Below are 16,140 nucleotides of genomic sequence, written 5' to 3'. Positions count from 1 at the left end.
AAACCTCCCCCTTACCACCTTCCGTGCGACGGAAACTGTGGATAGATATCAATAGACATATAATGTATCGATGTGCTGTTCCATCCGTTATTTCTCACTTCGGATTTTCTACCCAGTTATGAATTCTTTTCACTCTTTACGCGATGGAAATTCGATACATCCACAATAAAATGTAAAATACTAATTTCCATAGGTGGATTTAGGAGGGCCCAGGGGCACGCCCCCACCCTCAGGCGTTAAAAAAGGCAAAATTTATAATACAATTTCCATTATGTTGGTTTTGTTTTGTGAATTGCAGAACCTCGATCATTTAATTTCATATTAATAACTTTGATGTTACAATAATGAGAAATTTGCGAACAATAATTGTAATATCTTATTTTTAACCTCAATTATGAGATGATCGTTTGCCTGTCATTCCCTGGTGCGCCCCTCAGAAAAAAATCTTTGACCCACCCCTGGTAATTTTCAAACTTTAATATAAATTACCACTGCCGACAATCTATGTCATTTTCAAGCTGTCCATCCTTGAAAATGGCATAGAATGCCGAAACCATAGTCGCTAGAAGAGTTTTATTTTAAAATACGGATATTACCATTTGTAGTTTATATTCATACCCAGGATTTTGCAATACGGACAGTGTTATAATTAGGTTCCGAATTTTATTTGCAAAAAGCGTGGTGGCCTAATGGGATGGGAATTTAACTTCTGACCGAAAAATCTTCCTAATTTCTTAACTCGGGAGATACATGTAGACACTTATGATCAAAAAATCCCAAAGTTAAAGGAGGCCCTGGAAAAGAATCTGGCTTGCCTACCCTGAGAGTATAATATTAGCACATCGCAGCAAAGTCAGGTATACACTCTCATCTAAACAAACCTTCGACTTAAATTAGTGAACGAGAGAGATTCAATTGTAACATGCCGGAATTATGAAACAGCATCATCAAATCACCGATCGCTCGACATCTTACAAAAGATGAGCAGTTAACCTGACAAACTGAAATCCCACAGATGAAATCCAACCTTGATCAGTGACAATTCTATCCTTATGTGGATCATGATGTTATATTCGGTCTTTGGCTGAGAAACGTAACACCTATAAGGTGATACATTTAAGAAGTTATGAGTACCGTTTCCAAAATTATTATTCAAAAACCTATGTAATCACCTCTACGTAATATTTGTATGAAATTATTCCATTTTTATCATTAAATTTTAATAAATGTAATCTATTATCTAATCTATCATGTAATATTATCAGTTTTTAAGCTGTATCTCCCTTTCAAAAAATAATTAAGGTGCAAAATTTTGGAATGATGAAAATATCCCTTACTTTGCATAGAGACATAAAGGGAGGGGAGACAGCCAGAATACTTCTTAAGTACTCCACGCAAACCTACCTTTATCTGTGGAATATATAAATGCTTTGATAAAACCATATCCAACTTACCTACTCCACCGTTTTACCGAACACTTCTCACGTCACTTAACCCGGCACTCCTTCCGTCCACATCGTTGTCCTCTGAGTGGGTGTTGTTCCCGTTTAGGAGGTGTAAGTTGGCACCCACCCTTACCGCGGCGCTACGTTTCGCCTTCGTCGGAGCAGGAAAGCGCCGACGCCCTTAAACAAGCTACCGCCCGATTCAATCTGTCCCTCGGGGCAAATTATCCCCCGCCCATCTCTATCACCATTATTCGACGCCCAGCCTTGACCTATAGTCAAATATCCAACTACAACTCGCCCTCACGGCCACGCTAAATATCTAACACGTATCAATTCTCCATTGAGGCTTTCGCGGTCTATGGTAGATAAAAATAATAAACTTTTTCGGTTCTAATCGCGTGGCTCAGGTCATTTCGCGACCCCTGCTGATCGCTACTTCAGAGGTGATTGGGCGGCTCCAGGTGTGGGTTGAGTGTGGTGGGAGGAATGGGGGAAGGGAAGAGGTTCAGGAGGATGTTCTTTACAAAACAGGAGTTCACGAATATTACAAAAGACGATCCTCCAGTCGTCCTCTAAATGTATTGTCACCCACCGCGCATTTAAATGGGTTTACAGAAGTCGCCACTCGCGTCACTGACGGAGTGAGTTTCACGGGGTAATGAGGTATAATCAGGGGTGTCAACCGAAATTTACATTCACGATGATGTGATTTATCGAATACATAACTCTTCAACACGATTCCTTGCATTTCTAAAGACCGTACTGCAAAGTATTGTAAAAAAGGTTCACCAATATGTATCTATACTTTTCTCTCATATTGTGCGCGGGATTTGGTACACACCTGCAATTTTTATTTGCGTCCTATCATTCACGTTTCTCACGAAGGCTTTTATATGCGATTGAGGTTTGACGATGGTCTTGGATTTGGCGCTGGAGCTAGTTCTAAATAAAAGTACCTAATAGAGATGGTTCAGAAAAAACCGAACTGCCGAAACGAACTGTTCGCTGAAATGAACCGGCATGAAAATGAACAGTTCTCTAAGGATGCCTTCACCGTTCATGTCTGCACTTGAGTCGTGCGTACTCAGCGAATGGGTATTCTCGCCAAGATTTACTTTGAACTTCAGCTAACTAGCATACTCCATCAAGAGCACTGCAGTGCACATCAGATGGCGATGCAGTTTACGATGCAGACGATGAATGGCTATCGAATCCGTCCCAGTCCGTCATGCCTACAGTCATCACGAACGTCAAAAGCTCATTGTAAGACGGAAATAAACAGTTTATCTGGGCATTCGTTTTTATCTAGCCACTCGGTTCCTCTAGATCTTCAACCCGCGGCCCGTGGGTCAATTTCTTGCGGTCCCCAGAGGCTAAAGAAAATATAGAATCGCGCCCCACAATCTAAAATATAAATCGACACACTTGTCAGAAATAAACAATGTCTAAATTCGCATTGATTTATTGAAATTTTTAACCAATGAAGATTTTTGCAAATTGAAATTATAAGCTTTTTATATTTTATTGATGTGGTAGTAAAGTGACGTGGAGCACATTGTGGCCCTCCGGACGATCTGAAGTCGATTTTCGGCCGTTGCATCAAAAAAAGGTTGTAAACCCCTGCTCTAGAATTTCGTTTTCCCGAGGTGTTAGTTTTTTTCCCTGGGCGTTTGTGCTCATTTTGCCGTTCGCGTCTAATGGGCGTTATTGTTCATTTGGGCTTACGTTTGAAAATATTTCACTATAGCTTACCACAATTTACTTGCCAAATTATTTTCTTTATTACCAAATTTTAATTTTAAAAGAAGAGGAAGAACTCCCAACTAATATCACCTGATGATAACTTTAAAAATTTGATACTAAATGCCTAGGTAGCTAAAATATAGTGCATCAATTTGTGTAATTCATGTCGTTATATAACATAAATGGGAATTTGATACTATTTTTTTCCTCATGCTCGCTCACAAACACTTAAAGAAGAGTTCCTCTTGGAGAAAAAATACAGAAGAGGCGAGGTGGTTTGAGTTGATCAATTGAAATTATAAATTAAAACTATATTTATTTGGAGTTCCAGATATTTTTCACTCGATATTTTGAGATTACCCTAATTCCAGTTTGCAAAAACTTTTACCCTTGAAAAAGAAATTTTCGTAAGTTATGAAGATCACACTCTTAAAATCTTCTAAAAGTGAAATTTTTCATTTGCTTTACTAACAATTTGAAACATTAAATGAAGCGATATGGCGGCCTAAAGAAATATTCCATCAATTAGCATCCATATTTTCCTCTATGTTTAAGGTATAAAATAAAAGTGGCAGCTTCGTTTTTGAATGTAAATAGTTTTCGATCGATTTGAATGAAGCCTGTTTCTCTAGAAGTAATTACATTGCCGTTTTGGGACGTAAAATTAAAATAAAACTTCAGCTTCATCGGGTTTCAAAGAAGTGGAGAAAATATTTCGCTCTTTTTAACCCTTAATAGAATACCAATCCTAAGGGTCGCTATAAACATTAATTAATTCAAACTTGAACTCTTTTGCAAGTGCTAGTGAGTAAAGTCGAGGAAAAACATACAAATAAAATCCCCATTTATATTATGTCCCTATTGGGTCTCTCTGATTTTTATATCGATGCCATTTTCAGTGCATTTAATAAAGCAAATTATTTGACCTCTCCCACTTTCATCTCAATGATTAAATTCAAATTTTTGATGCTATATTTTCAAATTATCTTGGTTGAGATGATGCAGCGTCATTCCCATTGATGATACTTATTCCAGGCCTTTTCTCATTTACAGAATGAAAGGCCAATCTTTATCCCACGCAGGTGTTTTCATGTTTTTTCCGCACCCATATATCATTCCCCCCTTAAATTTCGAGGGAAAATTTATCGGCCGTATATCCCATTCTTTGTAAGGGAGTGACGCTTGGAAGCCTATTGTTTCCTCTTAATGACCACTTATTAAAAAATCCTCCTTTTTCCTCATTTATCCTCCTTTTTCAATCCAGGCTCTTTGATCTCTCATATTATTTTATATTTCGCCCACGAAATATTGTTTTCGTTTTATTAATCGGAAATAATCTAAAAACTGTGTAGCTACCGAAGCTGAATGTTAGGAGAAGTAAAGTGAACATATAAAGTAATATATAAATATATAGTGCACAAAATATGGAAATTGAATAGGAACCATAAAGAGCAAATATAATTTTCCTATCATTTCAAATGCTTCTCCTAGTATCAAAAATAATCTTTTTCTACATGTTGTTGATGTCTTTATGAATGGGTTCTTATCGTTTACTGCCTTTTATTGTGGATGGCATTTTGCTTTTCTTATAAATCGACCAAATCATAATAATGATAAATGTTTTGTAATCAAGATAATATCACCTCCAATTTTTAAAAATAAAGCTTAAATTAGCGTTCGATGAAATTATTATCGATCAAAGTTAACACTATCGGCACATTCTCTGATTAAAGCATTCAGATCATTTTTGAATTTACTTTTAATTATACATTAATAATATGAATCATATTAAATATAAACAATATCGTAAAAGCTGTTTTCTAATTCAATTATGCAGGCCATGTTTTAAATTAATTTTGAAAAATGTATCTCTCTTGTCGTGTTGAATCTTCGCCTGAGATAACATAACGTTCACCTTTGATCTCAGCAGAACAATATCCTTCTATGCTGCTTCTCTTTCGTGGCCCGCTCAAGAAGTTAGAATGGGGATAGTAATGCACAACATCGATCCGTATCCACTGATCCATTTTCGGGTCGCAAGCCCTGCCCCTTTGTTGTCTCCATTCAGCTAAAGGTGAATCAGCATATTCCCAATATTCCTGCCTGTCATGTTTTGCCATGACCCTGATCACTATTCAGTCACACTCAATGGCGCCAGCATTGCATAGCGCTTGTTAACGGGCGTGCAGTTCTCTGCTTTTTGGAGGATAAAGGAGTTAATACTCTCTCGCCCACTCAGCATCTTGGTGAAACTCCATCATCACTGCGTCGGCAGAGTTACACGAAATAATTCACAGCTCTTTCTTTGCCTTGAAATTCAAGCCAGTACCTCATTTCTTGTGATTTCCCTCAGTAGAAGGAAAATCAGAATCACCCTTGAAATCTTTTTTCGATTGAGCTGACTAACCATAAAACATCTGCTGAGCGGACCACTAGGCAAGGAGCAGTGGCGCAGCAAGGGACGGTTTTGGGGATAACTCCCCCTCCCCAGAGCTAAGAAAATTTTTAAGTTTAATCCATTTCAATTCATTGGATTAATATTACTTACATAAAAGTGTAAATATTAATAAAATATCCCTCAGAAGGCCGTAAAACTCACCATTTTCAACCATTTATCTGAAACTTTTTCGAGGGGAGGGCCCCCGGACTTCCCGCTTACCCTGGCAGGTATTCCACACCCTCAGACACCCAAGTGTTTCGCTCCTTAAACCCCCCCTAGCCTTAATTCCTTGCTGCGCCCCTGGCAAGGAGCAGTTATCCTCCGGCACTCCATTTTTAAATTTATTTAAATCAAATTGTCTTCAAGTAATTAGCAATGAATTTTACTTTCAGCGCTATTCAATTATGCAAACGAAACATACAGCTGACATTATAAAATTTATGGTTTTCCGATGCGTGCAAATTGACTACAAAATATCGATTCAGGCGTTCTGCAGACCTCTAAAGCACCTCCAAAGAAAATTTCAAAATACGCGTAATAAATCATACAAGAAAACTTACAAGATAGAGCAAGTAAAGGACGAACGGTTAATTGACCGTTGTTGGTCATAGTAAATACGTGGTTTACCCTGGTCACTCTTAAATTAAAATGATTTATATTTATTATTTAAATGATCCATGATCCATTTGGCTGAGTCCGTATACTTTTAAAACTCTTATCAGTTTTTCACACTGCGAGTTAACGCTAATAATTTGTACGTTGATTTGTAAGTATTTTACCGTATTAAAAACGATGGAAATTTTATTCGGACCTTTGATGTGTATAGATCACTATTATTTAAATATAAACATTGAAAATTCTGTTTCTCAGTGATTTCTCAGTGACACTCACATTTTAAAAGAAAAACTTTGCCATTCAAGGTGTTTTTCAAAAGAATTTTTGGGAATTCATGTCGTTACTCTAACAAAAAGAACGTGGTACGTCAACGGATTTCAAAAGTGTGAAAGCTTTCATGAAAAAAGAACTCCAAATTATTTATCCATTTTCACAAAGGCAATAAAAATAGCTGATTTATTATTTAAACAGCAGTATTCGTAAAAAATAAACGAACAATTTTTATGATTATTCCATAACAGTAAGTAAAATTTCAACATTATTTACTAGTTCAGTATCATTAATTGACGTCAAAGTCTGATTTGAAGGCCCTTGTGCCTATTCATGATTTTTTTATAGTGTCAATGCTGCCGGAACCAAATCCCATTGTTTTGGGATATCTTGAGCAGTGAGTTTAAGCGCCCTCTAGACAAGAACTACCCATATATGCTTTTGAATAACACGTTTCATATGTAAATTTCCTGTGTAGAATATCTCCTTAATTATCCTGAGGGGGCTATTTGTCCTATCATTCAAAGACTCGAAAAGGCGTAGCCATGTTAGTATCCCGAGCCGAATTTCATGGTGCGAAAAACTCCTGAATGCGATGAGAGCTTTTCAGCAAGGGTGTTTTTCAATAACCTTCTTCGATGTAAAATTACTGGTAGTACTCATGGTGTTTCTCTCTTGGCCATCAGTAGATGTCCGTAGACGCTGAGAAATTTATTAAGCCGTCACTTTAGTCGAAATGCCGGATCCATTAAGGTCGCCAGCCGTTGTTGAAAAGATTCTCGTCCGTTTTTATCGGGTAAAAACATTCATCTTTGTTTCCGTCGCAGCAGCTCATGAGAATAGAATAAAAATATAGGCCCCTTAACATTCCGCCAAGCTCTGATCCTCTCTTAATCCGCATAAAAAACCTGTTCGTTTAATATGGATGACGTCCCGCCTGAGTTCCCATCCGGGCCATGACCCATGGCACGCCTTTGCGGCCGTAACAACCTCCTCATCTCCGCCCGCGGAGTAAAACTCCCTATTTTATCTCTCTTTCTGCCTCCCGTCTCTCTTACAGGATTCCATTGCTATATTTTGCATTTCTGTAAACATACACTCTAAAATTACTAACACGGCTCAGTTTTTAGCCATAAGCCGTTGAGACCTTACAGCAGAAAGCAAACCCTTAGCGTCATCTATTTTTCACTAGTCATTCCAGTAAGCTTAGAATTTTTAAATCTTATTTGTAGACCCTATCAGCCTCTCCGTCATTAAAAACATAGATATTTTTTTGGATTTAAAACAATGCTGAAGGGCTCGCAGGGTAGAAATGTTATTGGCGTTTAAAATTAAAATAACTGAAGGTTAAAAGAGCCAAGTGAGGGTTTTTTTCATATCATACTGCGTTCCAATACAAGATTTTTGACACCTCGCTTGACCCGATCTGACCCAAACTCACATTTTGCAGGTGCGGTGTTGTTTTCAGGCGACTTGTTGCCACTCCCTGATCAACCTGTCGTACGCATTATTTTGTATCATCTTGCTACCTAATATGTTTTCACTCCTTAAAATTATCTCTTAAGGACGAAACCGGTAGATATAATGAATGATTAGTGTAATTAAGCAAGAGTATGACCGTGTAGTACGTTTAAAAATGAAGTCCAGATTATTCTTAATTAATTGTTACCGTAATCTGACATCGTGTCTTTTATGTTGAATCCTGAGAATAATCAGTGTATTCTTCTTTCTTATAGCCCTGTCGGAGGAACCCCGCTTCGCGGAGCCCATTCCGAACGTGACGGTAGCCGTGGGCCGGGATGCCTCGCTGCCCTGCGTCGTCGAACACCTCGGCACGTACAAGGTAAGATGCAGTGGAAGAAATGTTATCGCCGTACAGCACAAATGGCCCACACGGCATGGGAAACTCCTGGGAAATGCTCCCTTAATATCTCCCTCCACCTCGCGGTTCCAGGTAAAACTTTTTCACTTGAATCCTGATGCATTGCAGACGAAAACTATGCTGCTCAAAAGTCGTGACCTCGGCATTGACTACGACTCGGAGAAATCGTGTTCCGTGGATTAACTAGTGATTTACTGCTGAGTAGTCCTAAAAATAATTTTGTTGCGCATTTTTCAAGTACTCTCGCTATTTAAACATGGGTAAATTCAAATTTAGCCTATTCTCGAGTAAAACATTAGCTTGACCTTGAGTTGAGAACACAGCTTGAGCTAAAGTTTCATCATATTGATGACTGACTGATTATGGCTGTTATTAGAAATGCATATAAAAATAATATTCAACGTAAGCATGGCATGGGCAATGAGAGAATTGAGATACTTTCCGAAATTAGATCCTGACGGCTTCATTATTGCCTTTTTAATCTAAATTTTGATGAAATTGACTTAATATGTGATTTTTATGATAGCGGGCATCTTTGATAGTGTTAAAAATCACTTTCATAGAGTTTTATTGTCAAATTATTCAGTTCATGTGGATCTCAAAACATTTCGCAGTGCTATCTTGCAACGTCCATACCGCACCACAAATGCTAGGGTTGAGATGAATTTAATTCATCACCTTGAAAAACACGATACTTATAAACTCAGCATACAATACAAAGAAATATAGAAAATAAATACTATTTTATACTGTATATGAGATACTTACTCGTGGACTGCTGAATAATTTTATATTCGTCGAAGGGAGATTATGTCGCAGCAAAGTACGCTTCAGTTTCTAGATAAGAATAAATGTGGGAAAATCTAAGACGTGTTTCTTTTTCATGAAATATAAACGTACTTAATGCATTGACGAAAAAACATTGCGCATTACTCTCACTCTTTGGTCTGCATAGCCCGACTTGATCTAAAATAAAATAACCACAGCGTGATCAGCATATTTGCATTAAGAGGCAAGTAAAATTTTCGCTCGTTCTCTTTTCAGAGCTCTCAATCCGTGTGGAGTAGACTGAAAAATCATAAATATAACCAATATTTTCGCACTTTTAAGGTTTTATTGTAGCGACCGACACCGTAAATATATGTGGCCTCCTCAGTGACAGAGATATTGAAGGCTTACTGTGCAACCCTCGATGAGGAATATTGGAAAATGCCCCCTATTATCGTATGACTCCTATTAGTTCTCATAAATCAGTGAGTAATCTGATTTCAACACTTCGGTCATGCCATCCCTCCCCTCGAGGCTTTGAGATCTAAATTATGATAGGAAGGGCGTTAAACCAGCTGATTGGAGGTTAAAAAAAGACCCAAAGGAAGGCAATACCTCTTTTAGTCATGCCCGGAATGAATCGAAACGTACATATACTCAATAGGAGCATATTAACGATATTAAAATGGCTTGAAAGATGAGGCCTCCATGGATAGTAAAGAATAATTCTCCCTTTATTAATTCAATAATAAACGATGTAGTAACCTGTAAGTTTGTACCACATGGAAAACAATTGTTAATAACTATCAAACAGATATGATAGGGACTATTTTTGTTATTGTATTATCACAATCTATTGTTTAGTTTGATAGAATTTATTAATCGTTTTGCGAAATCTATCCAACGCACTGTTGCTCCTGTTTTATCTATACCAATACACAATTGCAGTTGAAAGAATTCTAAACAGACCTTACTTTTAAGATAGGTCGGAAGAAGTAATTTAATTTTCATTATTTGAAAGGCCGAGAACGTTAATGACACTCAGTCATGCATTATCATAGCATTCAGAGCCAATCCACTTTCGCAACTAGTGAATAGATGAATCGTGGATGATAAGGCGGATGTGCGTGCAGGAGAAAAGGATAAAATGTATGAAAAGTGTGCGAAATGAAGCCGAAGGTGAGTGAGTAAGTGGGTGAGCTAAGAGAAACGGAAGTCGCAGAAACTTCTCCCCGGGATCCAACTCGCCCAATTCCCCCAAAAACCTCTTTCGCCCCACATATCCACCTTCCCACCATTCCACTAATTAGCACTTACTTCCGTATCCCTCAAGTCCTCTCCTCGCACCCAACTTTCGGCTGAACCCCATCTTTGCTAATGATCCGGTGATTAAGGATTATATTCACTCCACTACGGAGGGGAGTCAGTTTTTGGACTCTCTTTGGGTTTGGGGTGGGGAAGATGAGAGTTTTGCCAAACATATGCTCTGTGCTGAGGGGAAGGGTTGATTTTCGAGTATACCCCGGGGTGCCTTTATGACGGACGGGCAGCGGCGTTTCTTGGAAGAACAGTGTAATATCTCTCTCGCCTTTCTCGAATATCACAGGGGTACCCACTTTTTTCTTTCTTCCTTCCCCTTTCATTCCTCCACTCCCTTCGGTCATACATCTTTTCTTTCAACTTCAACCTCTCTACTTTAGCCCTCCTCCTTAATTATAGTAATGGTCGCTTCCTAAATGCAAATTCCAGTGGATTAAGTTTAAGTGCCCGCTTAACGTAGCAAAAAGTCTTCGTAATTTTTCTCGTACTTTGAAACAGAATATCCTTCAGGTTTGGTTTGGTATTCGGCCACCGACAGCTGAGGTCATTTTCGCCAAGAGGGAAGGATAGGTACGGAAGGGTGGAGAGAAACCCGGCGTCGGAATTAGCCTGCTCTTAATGAAAGGCGCCAAGGAGACCACGGCTTAACGTCCCATCCGACGGACGGAGTGCTGCGCTTGAGATGTCATCCACACAACATTCAAGCAGGGATCGGGCAATCTCTGAAACTTTTCTGCTACCGCTGGGCCGGGCCGAGCCCACAGGGTAGGAAGCCAACACTCTAGCCATTACAGCAATCCGATCCCCGAATATCCTTCAAAACTATATTGATTTAAATTAATTTTTACTATATACCATCATATGATATACTTAGATGACAAGTTTACTGTGAAACGAAACCTCTTTCAGGGTACATTATTTCATGTAACGGCCCACAAGCAATGGAAACCTTCTGCTAGAATTCTTGGAACGATATCAGCTGGCACGCAGTCAGTTTTTTGTTTATTTTTAATTAAATAAAAATCTGATGACACCTAATAGCATATTGTACATTGTATATATTTTTTATTGTAAACGTTTGTCTACCAATTTTTTATTTGCTTGAAATGACGCTATCGAGGGGTTAGGTGGAAGAAGGGACTTTTTAGTCTCAACCTCGCCCGAATAAAGGCATTTTATTATTATTACTATTACAGTATTTCATAGAATCCCTTTTATAGGATGGAAGGGAAAGAGAGGATTTCTTTTTTAAATGGCAATCCGCTATTATATTCAGCTGAGAACTCTTTCAATAAGATAGTAAAATATGTGCTACATCGTTCTATTACCTAGAGGTGACAGTGTACCCAGTAGATATAACTGCCGACTCATTCATTGGTTCGACTTTAATCTCGCCACCCGCGCACGCTTATAATCTTTTGCTAAGTGCTGAAGGCGGTTGGTGAGGTTTTTAAGGGGAATGGGAGAGCAGAGGACCCTCAGTGGGAGCGAAAGAAGCGATTACCCGAATTTCCGGAGACAGTCCCGCGAGGACATACTGTCCAAGGGACTACTGTGGTAATTTCCTCATGGTGCTAGGCGACGTAAGTGGGGTGGGACTTTCAGAAGGATTGGATGGGAAAGAGGAAGGGGAAATCTTGTAGGGAAGTGTTTGAAGGGGATGAATTCCTTTAAAATGAGTGTTGGTTTAGCGTTTTTGAGGAAGGATGTCTTTATTATTATGTTTCAGAATTTTTAAGGCCACGCTGAAGTTATTGCTGCTGAATAATGATATATTACTTTCAAAATCGTTGCCTCAGCATAAATGTCATGTTCTTGAGTTTGCTTATGATCATTAGTACTAATAAAGTATTCCATCGATTAAAGTAGTATTATCCATGGATTACTTCATAAGCATTCTGGGAGCCTCCCTTTCTTTCATGAACATCCCTCTTTAATTCACTTTAAGGTCTACTCCTTTTCGCTCTATCTAAAAATCCCATTCCCTTCCTTCCTCTCCCTCGTTTGCATAATATTCCACCCTATAACACCCTTTTCAACTCCCTTTCCCCGCCAAGTACTCTCTCCATCCATATTTTTTGTTTGCTCCGTATATCATCTAGTTATGGAGTACACAGACCATAACTAGATGAGATACGGAGCTGATGAGATACTGGCTATTATTGCCACTGACGTACGCTTACATGTGGTCGAAAGAGCTGATTTTGGGATTTTTTGGCACGTTCTTAAAATTTGGACTGCTTCCCGTAGTCAAGTGATAACTGTAAAAAAAGCATTACTCCGTGTAAAATATATTAAAGGATACGATGTCTTCATTGCGTACAATTATGTGTGATCACTCTGTTTCCATGGCGTTGGCATAATTGTAATCCCTCCACTTCTTCTATCTCAGGCAACCCTTGACTACTCTCCGCACTTAAACGACCCTACTTGCCTCTTTCTACGGCCGTAACTTCCCCGTATCTTAATTATGAAAAATTCAATTCCCAACAACTGTTTCAAAATTAAAGTCCATAAAACTCTTTCCTCAAGCTTCACAGTTTACGTTTAAGTTTTACAGCCACTTTTCTTTTGCCTCCTCGCTAAGTCTCGTGCAATCTCATCTAGCATTACCCTCATCATTCTCCCCCTAATCATCTCCATTCTGACACCCAGCTCAAGTCACTTCACGTACAGCTTTTCCTTGATGTCATGGAAGAGTGAAGCTGTTATAAGCGTATGTAATGCTCGCATTTATTTCATAAATTAACCTCCCTTGTTATTTCTCTCCAGCTGGAATTTCATTCTTTTTTGGTTGTTTTAAACCGCAAAATGTATTATTAAGAACATCTTGCCTATCTCTCCCCCTACAATTTTAATGACCACGGAAGCTTCACCGAGCCATAGGTCACCTTTTGGTACTCAATTGTGTTACACACTTTATTTCGATTAAATTAGAAATATCTAATGTGGATTTATAATCAAGGAAGGATCTAGTCTATACTAAAGGATCGGATTGTTTTTTGCCTTCCCCAATGATGACTAGTCCTTACCGTTTACTTCTTACTCTTCAACATCCAAACAATGAGCCAATTTAAATGAATAACAGATCGTAGCAATGCGTACGCATTAAAAATTCTTGTGGAAAAGTGCTACGATCTGTTATTTATTTGAATATGTCTAACTTCCACCAATTGAAGCCTGAATCTGTTGAACTTAATGAGCCAATTCATCACGTAGGTAGCCAGTGATATCTTTAAGTTACCTTAGCTGTTTGAGACCATAAGTTGGAATCTGTTGCGATTTGAGGAAGAGTAGATTTATCCAATTCCTCAGACACCAGCGGAAAGAGAAAAGAGAGTTGTGCAGTGAAAGTTGCAATAAAGCATTACTAGAGTGAAAGGGAGAAACATATTAGAGGCAAAATGAGAACCGTATTGATGATCTTAACAGAAAGTGATGGTGATGATATACTTTTTCACATGTGTATTTATACAATAAATTTCTAAATTTCAACTTGGTTCACATATTCTTCCCTGTGGCGGGTGATGCTGTGGAATTTGGACTATCTCTTCTTCCTCATGTTACTTTCTCTTCCTACTCCACACCCACGAGTCGCATGGCTGTCTCCATGTGTCGTCTTCATACTGTCATTTATTCTCATGAATATGTTTCCGTTTCACTCTTTTGTTTTACCCCCACCTCTATGTTTCCGCATTTCCAGTGATATCTTTATGAACAGTTTATCTCATCCCCTCTACCATGCTAGCACCAACACCTCTGCTTTTTCGTCCCTTATCTCACTCACCTTGTATTTCTCATTTTTTCACCTCATCTCCCTTTCTATTTTCTCCCCCACCAGAAACCTTAAAGATGAAGCTATGAGCGTTTCCTTTAAATAATGGAGACTTTTCTGAACCTTTAAGATACCACTAAATGGCTACTTTAAGGGAAAAAATTCCGGTAATAAAAAAATCCGAGAAATGTAAACAACTTGGTAGAGTCAACTATTAATTTTCAAAGTTTTCACCCATGAAAAATAATTAAAAATTATTATTAGGTCACAAACTGGGTAGAAATTCCTATAGAAATGAGTTATGCCAGATCAGGTAAAACCTTTCTCGAACTATTGACAATTTTATGAAATAAACACATGCTATACTAAATGAAACACACATTTGCGTGCCGACCCATGGAGTGGCATAGAGGTATCCACTATTTTCTTTTCTATGTGGAGGCAAGGGATATTTGGTAACAAAAAGCAATAATTTTATTACGAAATTCACAGTTATTTGTTTTGAAGTTGAAATGTTTCATCGGAGTGCATAACAAAGCTTATAATTTCGTTGAATTACCATCGAAAATCTATGCTAGTAATTTATACACTTTCATTCCATTTAATTTAACGCAACAATTATATAAATCATAAAATATGATGCCATCATTTCATATAAAATTATAAGTAATATGTTACCAAAGGAAATGCGGAAGGTTATAATTGTACTTATCTCTGACGATAATCACCTGTTGTCACAGAGACTACTGTTGAAAATTCAAAATTGTTAACATTCCTCATTACAAGAGCCTTCAGATAATTCCGAACTCTGTTAAATTCTGGTGTAGTTAGCTAGTTTATTCCTCGCGAATTCCATCACAACGAGTGAAACAACTAATAATGGATACTCTAACTTATAATTTACAATCATTATCATCATCATCATAAATTACAATGTAAAAAAAAGTGAAATTACCTTTAATAAGCTATTCTGATAGTATTTTTACCATTTCCAATATCCTATCTTTCAGCCATTCCTTTTCAATGGCAATTTTTTATCTCTGATAATTTTTTATTTTCCTCTTTAGAGCAAACAGGCAAGGTGCGGATTATATTAATATTTTTAGCAATAAAATCATCATCACTGAATTTTTTTCGATGCCGGCGATAATCTTTAATACCTTCACCTCTGCTAATTTCACTTACTCATGCATTACTTCCAAACTTGAAAAGTAGCTCAGAATTCCCAATAGAAATGCTGCTGGCACACGTTACGAATTATTTTACCTATTTCACTACAAAATGTAGGCTGCTCCGTTTAGTCAAGTGATCTTCACTAAAATAACTTGTTTTCGCTCAGCAACATTTATATCACTGAGCCATATCATAAAAAGCTGTCATGTATTATGAATGGTTTCAAGACGCCGCTTCGCAAGTGAATTTCTACAAGAAACCCTTTCTGAGAGTAAAACACCAAGTATCTTATCACTGTTCTTCGTCGTGCCAAATGTTAGTGAAATATAAAAGCTTCATCTCAAGCCAATGTTTGGGACATTAAATTAGTCTAACCTGATTTAGAGGGCATATATTTCCTGTTAAAAAATAATTTCTCTACAACGGACCATGAAAATTTTTAATACCGTCCCAGCTCATTAAACAACCCTCTAAGTGTAGCCGTCCGACGGCGTATTTTCGTGTTTTTCCGTTTCGTTCGATGCGTTTGAAAGTTTTAGTTTTTTCTCTAAAATGGAGGAGGATATTTTATTGGAAATAGTCGATTTGGTATTGATAGTTATTGATATTGATAGTGTGCAACCATAGAGGTGACGACCTTTCACCTCTATGGCTGCCCACCTATCCTTCAATTCAACAATGTTCAAATTCAAATTAATCAAATTTA

At 37.9% G+C, this 16,140-nt stretch overlaps 1 protein-coding gene across 1 annotated transcript in view; it reads left to right on the top strand.

The window, feature by feature from the left end:
* The window catches only part of LOC124165839 (lachesin-like), a 239,907-nt gene that overhangs the window by 157,629 nt on the left and 66,138 nt on the right, over window positions 1-16,140 (top strand). Inside the window, exon 2 of the mRNA XM_046543368.1 lies at window positions 8,253-8,359. Within this exon, the coding sequence (XP_046399324.1) occupies window positions 8,253-8,359 (107 nt within the window). The remainder of the gene's footprint in view (window positions 1-8,252; window positions 8,360-16,140) is intronic.

Source organism: Ischnura elegans, chromosome 9, assembly GCF_921293095.1.
Source record: "Ischnura elegans chromosome 9, ioIscEleg1.1, whole genome shotgun sequence".
NCBI lineage: Eukaryota > Metazoa > Arthropoda > Insecta > Odonata > Coenagrionidae > Ischnura > Ischnura elegans.
Note: the sequence above shows the minus strand (reverse complement) of the source record. Positions and strands in the feature narration are given on the sequence as shown.